Source organism: Cyphomyrmex costatus, unplaced genomic scaffold, assembly GCF_001594065.2.
Source record: "Cyphomyrmex costatus isolate MS0001 unplaced genomic scaffold, Ccosl1.0 scaffold55, whole genome shotgun sequence".
Taxonomy (NCBI): Eukaryota; Metazoa; Arthropoda; class Insecta; order Hymenoptera; family Formicidae; genus Cyphomyrmex; species Cyphomyrmex costatus.
The window spans coordinates 115266-132356 of NW_017279708.1; the positions used below are offsets into that span (position 1 = coordinate 115266).

At 32.0% G+C, this 17091-nt stretch overlaps 1 protein-coding gene across 1 annotated transcript; it reads left to right on the forward strand.

Annotated features, from left to right (window-relative positions):
- The first annotated feature begins 13288 nt into the window (after positions 1–13288).
- LOC108779069 (RNA polymerase II subunit D) lies at positions 13289–16061 on the forward strand. The gene is made up of 3 exons (XM_018546418.1): positions 13289–13430; positions 15537–15717; positions 15865–16061. Exons 1-3 carry the CDS (start codon positions 13367–13369, stop codon positions 16037–16039), a joined length of 420 nt encoding a protein of 139 aa, XP_018401920.1. The 5' UTR covers positions 13289–13366; the 3' UTR covers positions 16040–16061.
- The last annotated feature ends 1030 nt before the right edge of the window (positions 16062–17091 follow it).

The following is a 17091-nucleotide window of genomic DNA, read 5'->3' on the forward strand; positions in this document are numbered from 1 at the left end:
TTTTCAAGGAAACTAATTTGAAAAACTTTGTGATGAAACCGAATTTTTTTTCGTTCTCCCCTTTTCTTTCTCCTTCTTCCATTTTTCTCTCTAATTGTATTATATATATATATATATTTTTTTTTTAAATAATATCTGTTGTATTATCAATATGAATTACCAAGGCATTACATAATATATCTTAATCCAAGTATATGTCAATTAAAGTAGAATTTATAGAACAATGTGAAGAAATTCTGACGAAAATGTCGAGCTCTCTGTTCTTAAACTCTGAGTTTAAGCTCTGCATACTACTGCAGATTCAGTTGATTTGAATATCAAGGAGAGACTTCCTCATTATAGTGCACTTGATTTCGATTTGTCGCTTTGGCTCAAGAAACGTCACGATTTATAACGTGCGAATCTGACGCACGTTATAAACGAGCAATTTTGAGAAATCTATTATGATAAGTGCAGAATTATAGTCGTTTGTAAATGTTGTCATTGCGTGATGTTGCAAGAATTTTTAACAATATAATTTATTTAGAACGTTCCAAGAATTCTATGTTTCAGTCTTCAATTGTACGCATGCTTAACTTGTTGAGAAATATTAGTCAAAGAATATATGATGTGCTCTTTTTTATTTTATTAAACATTGTATTAAAAATATCAATTAAATATTGTGCATAAGTTCATTTTAATGTATATTAAATCAGATATGGATATTAAAATATAATTATTCAATATGCGCGATAAATTTGGGAAACATCCAATGCATTTATTCATTTATTCTGATTAAAATAGTATTAAATATTATAATACCACAGAGCTGTGAAATTTGAAGAAAATTATATAATCAACATTCGAATAATCATTGACAATGGCCACAAAGTCTCTTTAACATGAGACGTGATCTCCGAATAATTTTGTGGAATATTAAAGATTAATGAACAGTTTCATGTATTTGGCCGAGTTTCGGAAACTTGACTCGATTATATTCTTCAAGAGTATTAATGCGCAAGTATTAATTAAATAGTAAGTAGTCCTCCGTTATACAAACATCCTTGAAACTCTTCGATAGTGCAAACTGAACAAGGATGGAAGTCTCTCTCTTTCCAGAACTCAGTTAGTAGGGCTTGAACTTATGTAAGCCGCGTGTGCAATCGTCGATCGTAGGGACGCAATAAACGATTTATGGCTTCGCAAATTAAAGGATAATTCAGGAAATTTACAGGATCATGTTTTCTCACTTTGCAAATAGAGAGAGAGAGAGAGAGAGAGAGAGAGAGAGAGAGAGAGAGAGAGAAGGAATGATAAATAACTTCACTTAGTGTTTTTAAAAATATCGCTTAAATCACAAATTATATGGCATTAAATTAATATTATTTAGTTTTATATATTATATATTCACATGTTGCATATATACTTATAACTTTATGCTTAATTTTTGTAATTGTATTTTCATTTATTTTGTAGGTGTTTTTAAAATTACCATACGTAGTCTATGGTAAATCTGTACGAACGTCGATATATCGCTTCACAGGGAAACAATTGATACGCACGATCGCGGTTGATGATTTGTTTATCCTTCACCCTCTTTCATTCCTCCCATGACAAAAGTTTCTTTACGAGTATTACGAGTATAGTCAATACAAGTTTTATTAAAGGTAATGATCAAGGGCGAATGCTAATCAGGTTACATTACACGGCGTAGCGTAGAAACCTCGTAAAAACCTTTACGGTTGTCGTGGAATGTTTCTATAATTTGTCACCGTTTCTTCACGTTTCCTTCTGTTTGTTCGTTACAAATAAGGTACACTTCGTTCGAGTAAAATGTATGACTCGGTTGAATATTCATCATGAAAAAAATTTTTTTCCAGATTAGACCAAGTATCTTAATGTTAAATTATGTTATTTTAATATTTTCACACACACATAACAAGCTAGTTATACAATATTTGCTTACATCGAAACTATTTTGTTCGAGGCAAAGCTCGGAATGTTTTGACGTGTGATTATTTCCTTCAATTGGCGTATTGGTCGATTGATTAGTTTGATAAAGCGCCTAAAGAGAAAGAGAACAACATATAATTTCTGTAAGTATTTATAAAAAATAATAGATTGGACCCAATTGAGAGCCATTATGACATTCTTCGTTCAGCCATCATTGTCGTCAAGCTGGATGGGAATTATCTTGGCGAAGTTATGGCAAAGAAGTTGCAAGATGAAAGTGGAACTGAAATAAAGTCAGTAAACGGTATATAACGCGGAAGTGTGTCAACATTAATTAAAGAAATTCTATTGATTATTGATTGACGTCTTACAATGGCGAAGTTGAAAGGAAAAAATTGATGGCAACGTGATGATATTTTTAAGAACATGGGTCATTTGTTCTAGATACTGTCGCGATCTTTGTGGATAGGACTCACTTAGGATCAGCTCAGATTTTTGCAACTACTAACTTAGTTATTTATAAGTTATTAATCTTAGTTATTATATTTTAATTATTATACTCTCGTATCTCGAATGCTACAGTATCTTATTTTGCGGGCATGCGAAATGATATAGTGTGACAAAATAAGCTGTTTGATTTAGTAAGAAACTGAAATACTTTCCAGTTGATAAGACGAGAATAAATACACGTTAAAAATTTAACGATCACTTTTTGTATATAGGTAATACAGATTTGCAAATAATAAATTTGCAATGATTAATTACAAATCTCTGAGTTACATTATATATACATGAATGTAAATTTCTTGATGCGAATAATATATTTCTCGTTTTGCGTATTTTTGAATAAAAATACAATTCTGTCTGCAAATGTGATAGTGGTCCAAACAGCGAGATATGAGATACCGTTAGCGTGGCATTAAAAAGATTGATATGTCAGACGCGCTTCGATTTGGAACGCAGATTGTATGTACAAGAAACATTATTGACATACTTATTAACATTAGTTAATCGATTTGAATGTGAAAATGTGTTAAAAAAGTTTGACAAAATAAAATCCCGATAGCCATCCCGACGTTGAAAAAATTTGGATAAAATAATCCGAAAAATTAGTTCGCTAGACTATCATTCCCCTTTGATCATTTCCCTCTTTGAAGTATGCGATGCTTTTTTCTAGTTTTTACTTAATACCTGTTTATTAAAAAAATCTTTTTCCTAAAATCACATATTTCATATGCTCCGATCATTAATATTAAATTGAAAAACAAAATGTCATTTGAGTAAATACATTTCATAAACTTTCAAGAAAGAAAGAGAGACAGAAAGAAAAATAAATATGAAATATATTTTTTAATACTTATATTTGTTTCAGTTATGTTAAAGGTTAATATATTCGCAAATCTATAATATTTATCACATGCATCAAATTCACTCAAAATATAATATATACTGAAAATCCTAGAAAGTTTAATACTTCAAAATTATAAGATTATTTAATTAAAACAAATTCGATTTGCTTATTATATAATATAAAGTCGCTTCTCTTCAATCAATTGTATAATATTCTTTAAAAGAAAATTAATTCTTTTGAGTATATATTGAATGTTTCTAAAGTTCGTAAAGTAAGATTGTTATCGAGAAAATATTCTTTGTTAAAGATAATTGTCACTTGAAAGAAAGAAAGTAAATTGAGTAATTACTTTTCTTATCAATAGAATGATATTTTTCTATTTTTACGTATGGTTCTTAATAAAGAACCTATAATCTCGATAATTGGGAAATCGTGCAAAAATGCACAATAGTATGGATAATCGTCGCGAGCACGCTCTTATTTCCACGGTTTCTTACATTGCCATTTGCGTGATAATCAAACTTCGATCAGTGTGTGGACATACCGTCCGCTGTGCAATCAGATATGAAAATACTATATACTTGGTGTAATACTTGGAATGTAGTAATATCTGACTTCAATTATACAGTGAGTAGATTTCTCTATAGTCTCTTGGAAATTTGTTTGCGATTTCCCAGGCACAATCCGGTGATGATGTATAATACACGTCGCGCCGTCGTAACTAATATGCAAATACCGCGGCAAGTGCAACGATCGCCACACGCGTTATCAAGCGATATCGGAAAGTCATTAATGGTTCCTAATACAACAAGAGCGGCGACACCGATTGCCTATCGTACGTCTCACGCAGTCTATTCGTAAAACAGAGTCAACGGGTCAGTGTTCCATGTCATCTCATTCCACTTGGCGTTTGTCGGTGCGTGCGAACCAGTTTATTAATGATAACCGATTAGACCGGTCACGATAAAAATATTCACTTGACTTGTCCGCACTCGAGGAAAACCTAGTATCTGAGATAAGGTATTTACATGGCAGTTTAAAGCTCTTAGTCTGGAAGTAAGTCAAATTTTATCGATAATCTGATACAGTCGTTCGAGTTCTATTTCTCTCGAATTAAGATCGTGATCAATGCAAATAAATTCGCTTGCGACTAGGAGGAATTAACCACTCATTTGAATGACAGATTAATTGTTTCCTTTAAGTTGTGTTTATCCAACACTACTATTTTTTTCTTGTTTCGTCAAAATCTATTTTTGTTTATTGCATGTAAGCAATTTAATTTGTCAATTAATGAAATTATCACTTGAAAAGTTTTTAGAAGTTATTTAAAAAACTAATTGAATGATATCATTATATCGACGAACAATTTCGGCGAGTTATGCTACGGTATGAGACGATTTGATTTGAATGTATTTTCTATGGATGTATTTCGGTATAGTATATTAAAAAATTTGATACTTATAATCACTATTGTTTAATATACTAATTCATATATTCGGTAATTAAATAATTATTATAATTTATACATTATATATGGAATTATACTTACCTACTTTTATATGAGATACACAGGCATATTTTATTGAAATTGGCAGTTCTCATAAATAATGCCTTTCTTATGATCATAATGAATATGCAAAGCTATAAATAACATATAGAACTTAATGCTTAAATCATTTCAGTATATGATTGCTATAATGCGATTGGATATACCACGTGACAATATACAGTTACTAATATTCGCCGTCGATGTTTCGGTATGTTTATATAAGCTTGAATATGATTCGCGAAATATACGATAATAGTTACCACTGTATATAAAAAAATCTCTTAAAACTTTTTAAAAATTCATTGGTCATTACAATTAGCATATTATTCAAATATTGTTCGTATATTGCACAAACTGTAGATGATAGTAGTTTTTGATAGACAGTTTGCGTAAATTGTTTTTCGCCACACAATCATATTTTAAATTAGATGCATTGGATATTCATATTTTTATTAATAAAGCAATTATTATTAAATGCTTACGCACGTATTTGTCGTGTTTTATATTTAGGCTCTAACAGTTTCTTTTTCTTTTAGCTTTTTGTTATGATTTTATATTTGGAGTATTTTTCAATCACCTCTGAAGCATTTTTAATATTTATAAAAGAAAGGAGAAAGTTGTAATGAGATATTTTAAACTGAAAATTGAAATTGTCCATCTCTAACGTTTTCAAGCGTTGTAAAGATACATCTAGCTCTCTCTCGAAGAAGGATCTGACCTAATACATATTAAATCGGATCAGGTCAATTATATACGCAGGATACGAAGGATACATATATACATACGAGATGCACAACCTCGCTTATGCAGCAGTCGACTAGGAGTGGCACCACTATCACAGTGGTCGACGAATGTTTATCAGTCTTGTCCCGTTAGGTTCAGGTAATGTGCAGCAGCGGTTTTATCGAAGATCGTCTGTAAGTATTCTCCTTATTGAGAGAATTAAAGTCACATATTACGACCGTTAACTATCACGATAGCAACGATTTATTGACATTTCGTGCAAAGAATAAATAGAGTTCAAAGTAATTAAGAGTGTAATACTTGTGATTAACTATGGAATTTAAAGTGAGAAAAGATCATTACAAAATTTAAACGATGTTTATAACATAAATTTATAGTTCATATATAAAATATTAAGAATTAATTATATACAATTCTATGCTTTCTTTATTTTCTTACTTTCTTTTAGAAACATCTAGCCGTTTATATTTAGAAATAAAATTTATTTTTTTAGAATGTGCACTATCACTTTTTATCATATATTCCACGAATTTTAATTAAATCTCTTTTAATCTTACAAATTCTAAATTGCTTTACTGTCTTATTCATGTCATGAAAAATGCTTGATATCTTTGTACGCAAAGAGTAAACACGAGGAAAAAATGATTTTATTGAAATATCTAAAAATTTAATTTAACTAGATATGGATCTGAAAATAATTTTATCATACTATCAATAATTATTTAGAACGCTCAAACTGGTTGCTGGTCAAAACTTTTTATAGCACTGCTTATGCGCTTCCTATATGAGATTCCTATATGTAATTATTATGATGGTCTAATAAAATTATTTTTAGATTTGTATCTAGTTAAATTTCTAGATACTTCAGCAAAATAGTTCTTTCCGTGAATCGAACGCACAAATGATAATCTCGAATGACGTTGCGCAACAAAATTAGAGCTATTCTTGCTTCCGGGACGTGATAGTTAATTTCCGAGCACCTGAACCTCGTTTCTCAACGAAAGACTGTAAGAAAATACCTCGTTGTTGCATAGAAGACAACAACTTGACTCTTTCTTTTGTCTCATGTTTAAATTTGGAACTATAGTCATTCTGAACAAACAAAACTCTAAATCACGCAGTCACATTTAGTGTTAAACGTAATGTCAAATATTAGAAGCAAGCAGAATACGGACTCATTGTGATTCAAAGTAAAATATGACTAGTATCTTACATCGCAACATCAGTCTGTATATATTAGACAGAAAAAAACCTATTGGTAAGTTAAAATATTTCATACTGTGATAAAGTGTGGAAACGAATTATTTCTGCCGGGACAAAACTACGGCAATTCACACATTTGATCAATGTTGCTAACTTTCTAAGTTGTTTTAATCGATCGAATAATGGCAAAAAGGTTTGCCGTCGATTAACGACCGGTGAAAGTAGTTTCGCGTTCTCTCTATCGTCATGAATCTCGCAACATAGGCTCATTCTCTTTAAATTATCACAATGACAGTGCTACTGTTGATCACAGGAGAAACTTATCTATATATAGCATACGAAAATACGTTATCTTTTATGCACAAAAATTAAACGCGTCTTATTTTTTTTATATTAAATTATCGAATTTATTCATAGTTAAACTGTTTAATCGTTGCATATATATTAAACATCGTTGAAACGTTGTTTTTTTTTTATTACCTATTAATTACTAGATTTATGTTTGTAAAGGAGAAATAAAATATTTAATGACTACTCTTCATATATATAATATTAAAATATTTATTAGAATTAAAAATCATTATAATTTTGTTTTATATGTAGAAAATTTAAAGAAAGGTATTAATTAAAAAAAATATATTTTTCGTTTATATATACAATATATACATTGATTGAATGTTAAACTATATATAAAAACGATTAGTAAAGGATGTTTACATAAGATTATTAAAATAATGTTTACATAAGAACGATCTTTTATTTTACAAAAAAAGAGAGAGTTAATTCAATAATATTTAGATAGATTAAATAGTAATCTTTAGAGAGTGCGATTTTCGATAATAAAAAATTAGAAGAAGCCAAAGGACGCTGAATCACGGTTTTTATTCGAGTGTTACAACTTTTACCGAGCATTGTTTTCAAAACCGTACACTTTTGAATATATTTACTTCTGCTATTTGATATTTTTCGTTTATTCGTTCTTTGCAAGGCCACATTTTGGAGAAGTTGACCTCGCTATCATCGATCACGATAGCTTACGTAAATCGTAATTTGCGTTGGAGCCATATAATCGTAGTGTCCATGAATACCGGTAGGATTCAACTAAAGTCACTTTATGAATATTTATCGATGTTACTTTAATAAGGCCAGACTTAAGGTTCATTGTAATCTTAATCCTTTGATATCTTGTCAAAATTACCAAAACTGCTTTCTTTGAAGGATCAATATTTTAGCGATGTGATAGAAATTTTACGTCAATAAATATCTCAATTATATCATTAAAACTAGTTTTATATCTTATTATATTTCATTAATTTTACTTTGTTTATAAAATTGCTGCATTTAAAAAAGCGATAAGAGAACATTTTACAACGGGCAAATGAAAGAGTTTTATATAAGCTTTGTGATGTCGATAGATGAGCGTAATATTATAATAGAGACGAAGATGCAATCAAACTTGTAAGAAGAGATCATACTTGTGAGGCAGGATCGATCGATCCATCGATCTTATAAGTAGTACCTGCCTATACCTGAATTTAGATGAAGATAGTTCGAAGGTTCATGATTGAGTGGTTCTTCGGGAAGAACTTCTTAGAATTCTATACTATTACAATAGAATTATATTCCGCTTGAATTATAAATCGTCACATGTAGCATTTTTTGTCATGTAAATTAAATCTAATGAAGATATAATCACATACTACCCGCAGCTCACATGAATGATATTATAAATTATAAATGTAAATTTCCTAATCCTGTGTATATATACTTAGATATTACGTGTGCACTTGTATGTGGTATTTGACAAACATTTAAACTTTTTTCTCTCTGAAAAAAAAAAAGGATTCAAAAATTATTCTACATTTTTAATTTATTTTTTTAAATTAATCTCTTTGGTTTTTCTCGGTTATTATACCCAACAGCCTGCATATGTTCAGATTAAAATATAAAATGACAAATAAATTTTGAATTACCGGTGAAATGCCAAAAAATAAATGCAATCCTATGCAGTTTTAATTGTAAATTGCTTGTGAAGTCCTTTGCACCGGGATCGACCGGCACTAGTGTGTGCACCGTTATGTGGAAACGCTCGCAGTGATGTTAATGAGATAAATTGTAGTCGTAATTGAACCGTAAAAGGTTGAATAACTCCATCAAAGGGGAGAGAGAGAGAGAGAGAGAGAGACAAGTGTCATTTCTTAATGCTTGAGCGGAGACGAAGACATTCTTTAAACTCGCTGACTGTTAGTCAGGTCTATAGATTTCTTTTACGAAATCTCTAATTGTAAGCTAAACATCATGTTGTGATTTTAGGATGCGTTTGACAGTTACTATCGATAATACAAGTGACGCCGCGATAACTATTATGTATTTTACGGAGTCATCAATTTGAATCTACGCAAACAATAAGAGTCTATTAGCTAGGCTGGTATGATGTATTTTAATGCTTCGACAAAGTAGTAAAATATCACGGGTGATTAATTACATCGTGGAGATATAACTCAGTTATTTATAATATTAATTCGATGCTGTTATTAATAATTTATCTCAGGATCCGGTTAAGAAAGTCGTTGATGTTTTCAGTAAAAGCCCTGCAGTTATTTATCTTACATAGAGTGGTTTGTAACTATGGGTGATATAAGGAGAGACATATAAAATGTAAAACACACATGAGTTTCTTCGTTATTTTGTACATTTAACTTGTTTTTTTATGTGGCATTGTCACTTTCTAGTTATATCAATAAGAATAGATCAGATATAATCGAGCTGTCAAATTGATTGATTAATGTTTGTATTCGACACTCAGAATATAAAAATTTGTTAAAAATGCATTTCAATTTTTCTTCTTGTTAATGAACAGCGCACCGGCTACGTTTATGGATGTAATTTATGATGACGTAACATTAATTATTCGCTGACGGTTAAGTATCGATCACACAAGATGTAAATTTTACCAACTCCTTTCATAAAACACGTTTCATAAAATATATACATAATAATAATTGTCAAACACAAAGGAGAATATAACCTTCATTTGCGTTTTATCTGTTACGTCGCGCGATTCTTAAAGATTTAATAAAAACTTACAATTAGCTGGGATATTGTTACTTGAGACGTTTTTCAAAGTTAATTATAGTTTGAAAGATGACTTATCATTCCATTATATGTTATTATGAAAATTGCTTTATTGTTATTAATTCTCCAATGATTAACGTTTTTCTGCGCAACACAATCGAATTGTCAATACGATAGGATAGGTCAATACCTGAGGCTCGTTGCGCGATGACTTTGAGGTGAAAGAGAGGGACGTGTAAATAATATAAGTTATACCACATCGAATGCGGCAGTTGAATTTTATAATTTAAATATTTCGTCGTCGTGTATATAAAATGTATGGAAAGTTTTGTAATTCTGGGCATTGATAAATATGTACGTCGCGATCAATGAAGGATTAACGATTGCTTTAGCAGAAAAGCTTCTGAAAGAATTTCGCTGAACAATTGTCTAACTACCTTCTCCTACAGTCTTTTGACAAACCAAACGATATCTTACCCTTTAATGGTGGTTACTCCATAAACAGTATCGTAGATGCTATTGCGTGCCGACTGAACGTCCTCGTCCTTCTTGTCTATCAGCTCGCAGACATGCAGCGTCTTCGTATTTGAGAAATCCGGCTCGACGTTGTCGTACGTCAGCTCCATTTTTAAGCAGGTCGTGTATCCCGTCGAAAATGCGGAAATCGACTTCTCACGTGTAACACTCCCGTCGACACTTCCCGCAATATCCGCGACCGAGCGACCAGCTTTTCGCGTATTAATGCACGCTTCCACGTCTCGCACGACAGAACTGCACGGAGCAAACTTTTCTCGTGTATAGCGCGAGTTTCTATTGTTTCCAGGACACGCGTCGCGTGAAGGATGGTGCGGTTCGGGAGACATTCGTAGGGCGCATGTGAGACATATAGAAAGCAAAAGATAAACAGTATATTCTCCACGTTCTAACGTATGTATAGGGTACCCCGGACGAATGTGTTTTGTGTATGTCAAAACGATACAATTAATTTCTTTTATACTCCTAAAAATTAATTAAAATTTAATTTCTCAATTATAACATTAATTTTGTATACTTTTAATAAACGTGAATTATTGATATATTTATACCATTGGTTGAATAAAGTTATAAAAAGACGCTCTCTACATTTTTAGGAAATTATATATATACTAAAAGTAATGAGAAAACATAAAAAAAATTACATTTGTATAATTATACTCTTCAGCGATGTAAAAGTGATTGATTTTTAGAAGACATTTTATTTTCTAAAAATTAATCACCGTTATTATTAACAATACATTTTCGGCATAGAAAGCTGTTAATTAGCGTGTTTAAGACATGTTTTACCTGATGCTTTCACAAAATGTCGGCTAATATGTGCGCATAATAATGTTATTGTTACGTATATACTTATGTATATATTTCAACTACATGAATGTCTTACTACCGTAAATGCTTAAATGCGTAACGAATAAAAAATTATACACGGCAGAAATTTAAAAAATATTATTCAAGTATCTGTACACAATAATGTAATTTTTTAATTAAAAATTCATTTTTCTATTCGTGCCGAGTATTGCACCACGCAAGAATTATTTTAACGGCAGCAAAATTTGATGCAAATGTTCGCAGCATGTACAAAATTTATAGACCGCTAATTGCAATTTTCCTTTATTTTTATTAATGAAGCTTTACAGTGAAGAAAAATTCGTATAGCGAGAAAAGATAATCATCAGAAATTTTATTTAATTTATTTGTATGTTCGTGCACATACTATTTATTATCTAACGATATCTTAATAACAATTTATTGACGATACATTGATTAAACATTGAGGATATATTGGGCTAATATTTGGCCGATGTCTAATATTGTGCCAATAATTGCGTTAAGATATTATAAGCAAACTTTGTTTGCGATAATTCTTATTGTTTAATATTTTCTACTCATCTTGTGACGATGGTTGATTTAATCCTACTTTTTTCGAACATATTTGTCTTTAAGGGAAAGTTAAAAATTATTATGTGATATATGATACAAACATGCATCCTGAAAATGATTTCTCTTCTCCGACAACAGTATAGACGATTTATTCATGGTCTCACGTTCATTGTTTCTCATTGAAAGGTGACAAATGTGCATACTAATGATTTCAATGCGGATTCTCTCGATTAGGTATTCCGATGTTATCGCTCTACGTTTGACCTTAATTATCCCGCATTTTCAAGCGACGCCTAGTTTATTGTTCAGGACGCATTTAGTATAACGTCTACATTCTGCATGTTATACAGAGTTATTATAGAGTATGCTATTTAAATCATTACGAAATAATAGTACCTGCACTGAAACTCCCAGTTGTCAGACTGTTTTATTATTCTGCGCCGACAGCATACAAGAATATTTTGAACGCAGTCGTGCGCACGCGATGTCACTTTGACGTGATATGTTAATTAAATTTAGTATCAAACTATAAACTGACTATATATGTATATTACAAATGTTTGACTTACCGAAAAAAGAAAAATTATAGAGACGTTTTTGCAGATGGTATTTTTTAATGAAATCTTATCTCTTTCAAAGTTTATACGTATTGTAAAATAATTTTGTGTACGTAAAAAGTAACGAAATGATTAAACGAGATATTTAAATAAATGAATTTAATCAATTATATAAGGGGATGCTGGAGTGTCCTGTTTTATCATTACTTATAGTTAAAGACTCGTTTCTCTTAATTGCATTTACGGATGGAAAAATCCTTCTACATAATTAAAATATCGACAACAATGAATTGCGCTAGCTATCATTTCAATACGAAAAACGGAAAAAAATTTACAGTTTCGTTATCGGCTTCTCACATAATGCCGGTTCTACATTAGTTGCAAGCCGATCGCAAGTTTGTTGCGACAGCCAATCTGAAGCGTTGATTTCAAAATGCAAGCTTGAGATTGGCTGTCGCAACGAACTTGCGATCGACTTGCAACTAATGTAGAACCAGCTTAATGTGTCGAGTCGACTGCAGAAGCCGATAACGAAACTGTAAGTTTTTAATTTTCTTCCGTTTTTCGTATTAAAATGTAGCTAGCGCAATTCATTGTTGTCGATGTTTTAATTATGCAGAAGGATTTTTCCATCCGTAAATGCAATTAAGAGAAACGAGTCTTTAACTAAATAATGATAAAACAGGCACTCCAGCATCCCCTTAAACGCAAATTAATTTTATGTAACAATTTTCTCATCTTATAAATTAAACGAGAATTAATTTTCTCCATCTGAATCTAAATAATAAAAAAACTTAAGATATGAGGAATGTTTTTTAAAGACTTTCATACCGGCTGGTCTAAAATGTTGTGTAAACGTTTGCTATTTTGTCACCTGATTGCGCCACTAAGCACTTCTGCACGTGACTTATCTTGGGCTTGTGTAGAGGGACTGAGGAGGACAAGTTGGGTTAGGATGAATGAAGCATGACTGTGTTGGACGCGGCAACGTTTTTATTAATGGTGAATAAAAGATATATTTAGTAAAAATCAGTCAACATGGCCAATCCTAATCTCACGGATATGACAGAGGAGGATGCAGCAGATCTGCAGTTCCCGAAAGGTATATTTATTTCTTAACCGTTATCTACGAACTGACAGAAACGTTACAGTTAACCTCACTTTCGTGATACTTGTTAATAATAACAGTAGAAGTGAATGTAATTAATTGCGAGGGCTTTGAAATTGCACGAGCTTACAATAAAAAATGTAAATCTAATCAATTGTTTTACATTTTAACTCTGCTGATATTTACCCGCTAAAAGAAGAAACGGAACAAATGTGTAAATGCAGTTTGCTGCTGTGTAAACAACAGCAGTGTTAACACGTTAATGTAAATTTTTAATCTTGACTCACGTTATGAAGCTTAAGCACACGCAGTTTCAAACAATTCCGCAGAGTATATTCGCTTTTTGCGTTAACATTACTTTAAAATGCCTGCACATCCGAGCGGTCAAGTCTAAGGTAACGATTTTCCTCTTTCAGTCTGTTTATTGAGTCCAACAGATAAATCTGAGAATGACGTAGAACTTGAGGTGTCAGTCTTGAAGGACAAAATTCTTGCCTCAGATCCGATGTGCCGCGTGTGCAGGTCTATCCTAGTGGAACCATACATTCGTTGCGCCATATGCACTGATGTCGAGATATGTCCACCGTGCTTTGCCAAGGGCTGTGAGATTGACGAACACAAGAACGATCATGACTATGCCATTATAAAGAACGAGTTTCTTTTGATTGAGGGCAGCAATTGGACTGCCAAGCAAGAGCTTGAGTTACTGGATGTTTTGCAACAATGTGGCTTCGGAAATTGGATAGATATAGGACGTAGGATGCATAGAAAATCTGTCAATGAGTGTAAAACACATTATTTACAGCATTACATTGAAAATCAGACTTTGCCAGGTCTGCCGAAGATTGAGGAGAATAAAGTCAGCTTATTTGGCTGTGAACCAATACCTTACTTGTACAAGTTGCAAGATCTGGAAGAACCTCCTAGATTTGCTTCAAACACGACCAACAGCAGACTGTTGGCAGGTTATAACGCGGCTAGATCTGATTTCGAGGTGAATTTCGATAATCATGCAGAATCGTTGATATCTGAGCTCAAATTCGACGACTTCCAACCAGATGACAACACATACGAATTAGGACAAGCATTGCAAGTGGCAATAGTACAGGCATATAACAACAGGTTAAAGGAGCGCAAGAGAAGACACAGAATTATTCGCCAACATGGTTTAATTGCATTACGCAAAGTTATATTATCGCTACAGAGATACGAGAATACAATAACGAGGCCGCTCGCAGAGAGATTGCTGATATTCATGCAGCTCGTAGATGGGATAAAATTTGATCTTCTCATGGAAGGTCTTCATCGCGTCGGCGAGCTAAAGAATCGTATCAATAGGTTACTGGAGTTCAGGCAAAATGGGCTCAAGCACTTTCATAGCGTACCCATGTTCCAGAAGCTAAGTAAACTGAGGCAGGAATATGAACGGGAAAGAAAGCAGTATCTAAACAATCCAGAATACAATTGGAGAAATCTATTGCCAGATAACGTTGTTAGCTGTAACACAGCTCTGATCGGAAACACACAACGCAAAACAGCGCCGCCTCTCGCTATAAAAGGTTTACCGGGATACGAAAAACTGAGCGCCGACGAGAGAGAGCTTTGCTCCGTCGCGAGAGTCATGCCCGCCAATTATTTAGACTTCAAGCATCTCTTGATAATGGAAAGCAAGAAGGGTGGTCATCTTAGATTAGCACAGGCCCGTATTCTCCTAAAAATCGACGTGAACAAAACGCGAAAGATATATGACTTCTTGGTGGAGAAGGGGCATATAAATAAGCCAGCTCAATGATTCTATTTCAAAGAAGCCGATACGGTGCCAAAATATACTGTACGAAATGCAGTATTAATACTGTGATATACTTAAATTAAGTTAATATATTTTTAAATAAAATGATTATATTAATGGAAATTCGGCATTTTTCTAGAAAAAAATAATTATAAGACAATTATGATTTTTAATAAACGAAAATTTTGTATATTTAGAAAAAAAGATTTTGTAAAATAGATTGTAAGTTCTTTTTTAGCCTGCCGTTTTTATTAAGATTTTCTTTTGTAAATTTATTATTCAAATAACGAAGGCAATAAATTCCTTCGCAGAATTTGAAAATGCAGAGACATTGTTGATATCAGAAGTTTATATGCTTCTTGAGCACAGAAAAGCTCAAAACGAATCTGCGGAAGAAGAACAAGAATTTTCCGAAGTTTTCATGAAGAGCTTAACATATACTAACCGATTTGGAAAGTTAAAAAATAAAGAGACAATCGCAGCTGTTAGAAGGTTAGATTATTAATATTTATGAACTTATTAATACAGATAAGTCATTTTAAATGGAATGTTATGTAAAATACTTGTAATATATTATAACATCACGAAATATACAAATGAGTAAAATATAATGCGAAATATAATATTTTTACGTTGCAGTTTATTGATGCAAAAGAAGCTACACAAATTTGAAATTGCTTCGTTAGCCAACTTGTGTCCCGAAACTCCTGAGGAGGCGAAAGCTCTCATCCCGAGTCTCGAAGGACGCCTAGAAGATGAAGAACTCAGAACGATATTGGATGATATACAAACAAAAAGATCATTACAATATTAAAATAAACTTTATACATGCTATTTTCCTTGCAATTTCTTCCAAAAATATAAATATGAATATCTTTAATAAAGAATAAAATAATTTCAACATGGACTTTGTTCCAATGAAAATACATTATATTAATTTATTCATATATTGCTGTAGGCACTGGCAAGATTTCATTAATTGTTATTTTAACGCATTTTACCAATATTCATTATAATTCTAATAAAATTCCACGATATCCAATTATTACGATTAATTAAATTGTAATTGTCGATTCGTATCGTAATTATTTAAAAAAGATAGTATTCCATAAATTAAATAAAATTTGTCATAAATTATGTACATGGTATAAGTTCTGTTAATCCTAATATGGTCACCCTCTTTTAAAAATTTCATATTATGTTCGAATTTGTATGGAAAGAGTTTCTGTTGATAATTAACGACTGAATTTATTAGATCATATATATAACATATATTATATATATATATATATATATATATGAAAAATCGACGTTGACGCAAGTTTAGAAAGACTGCTAGAAACTCGCTTGTAATCAGAAAACTCGTATTCAGTTACCCAATTCCGGCAATTTGCGATACGACGAGACGACTCGCGAAAGAAGACAGCACTAATCGCGCCGACGACAACCATGTATTACCAACGAGCTAATTATGGTTGGCTTGGTATGAGATAGTAGGCTCTCATTATCATCCTGTATGATTCTTGGGTAACCGGTAGCAAGCAAAACCCGCTCGATTTGCTGCTCTCTTCAGTAAAGTCGAGCTCGCGATAAGGATCGATAATGTCGTTCTACCTATCATTTACTGCGAATCGTAATGGCTACTCTTCGCTATGCCTTTTGCATTTAAACATGTTAGTGTTTCTTCTTGTTCATTTTTCTCGTTAATCTTTTTTTTTTCTTGACTTTTCGCGAGAAATGTATTCCCTGCGTTTACACGGCATATTTAGGAAACTTTATGATGAAATAAAATATATACGTCTCTTCTTTTAGTTTCTATAAAAATATTGTTTGCAATACAAAGAGATCTGCGTCATTGGCTTTGTT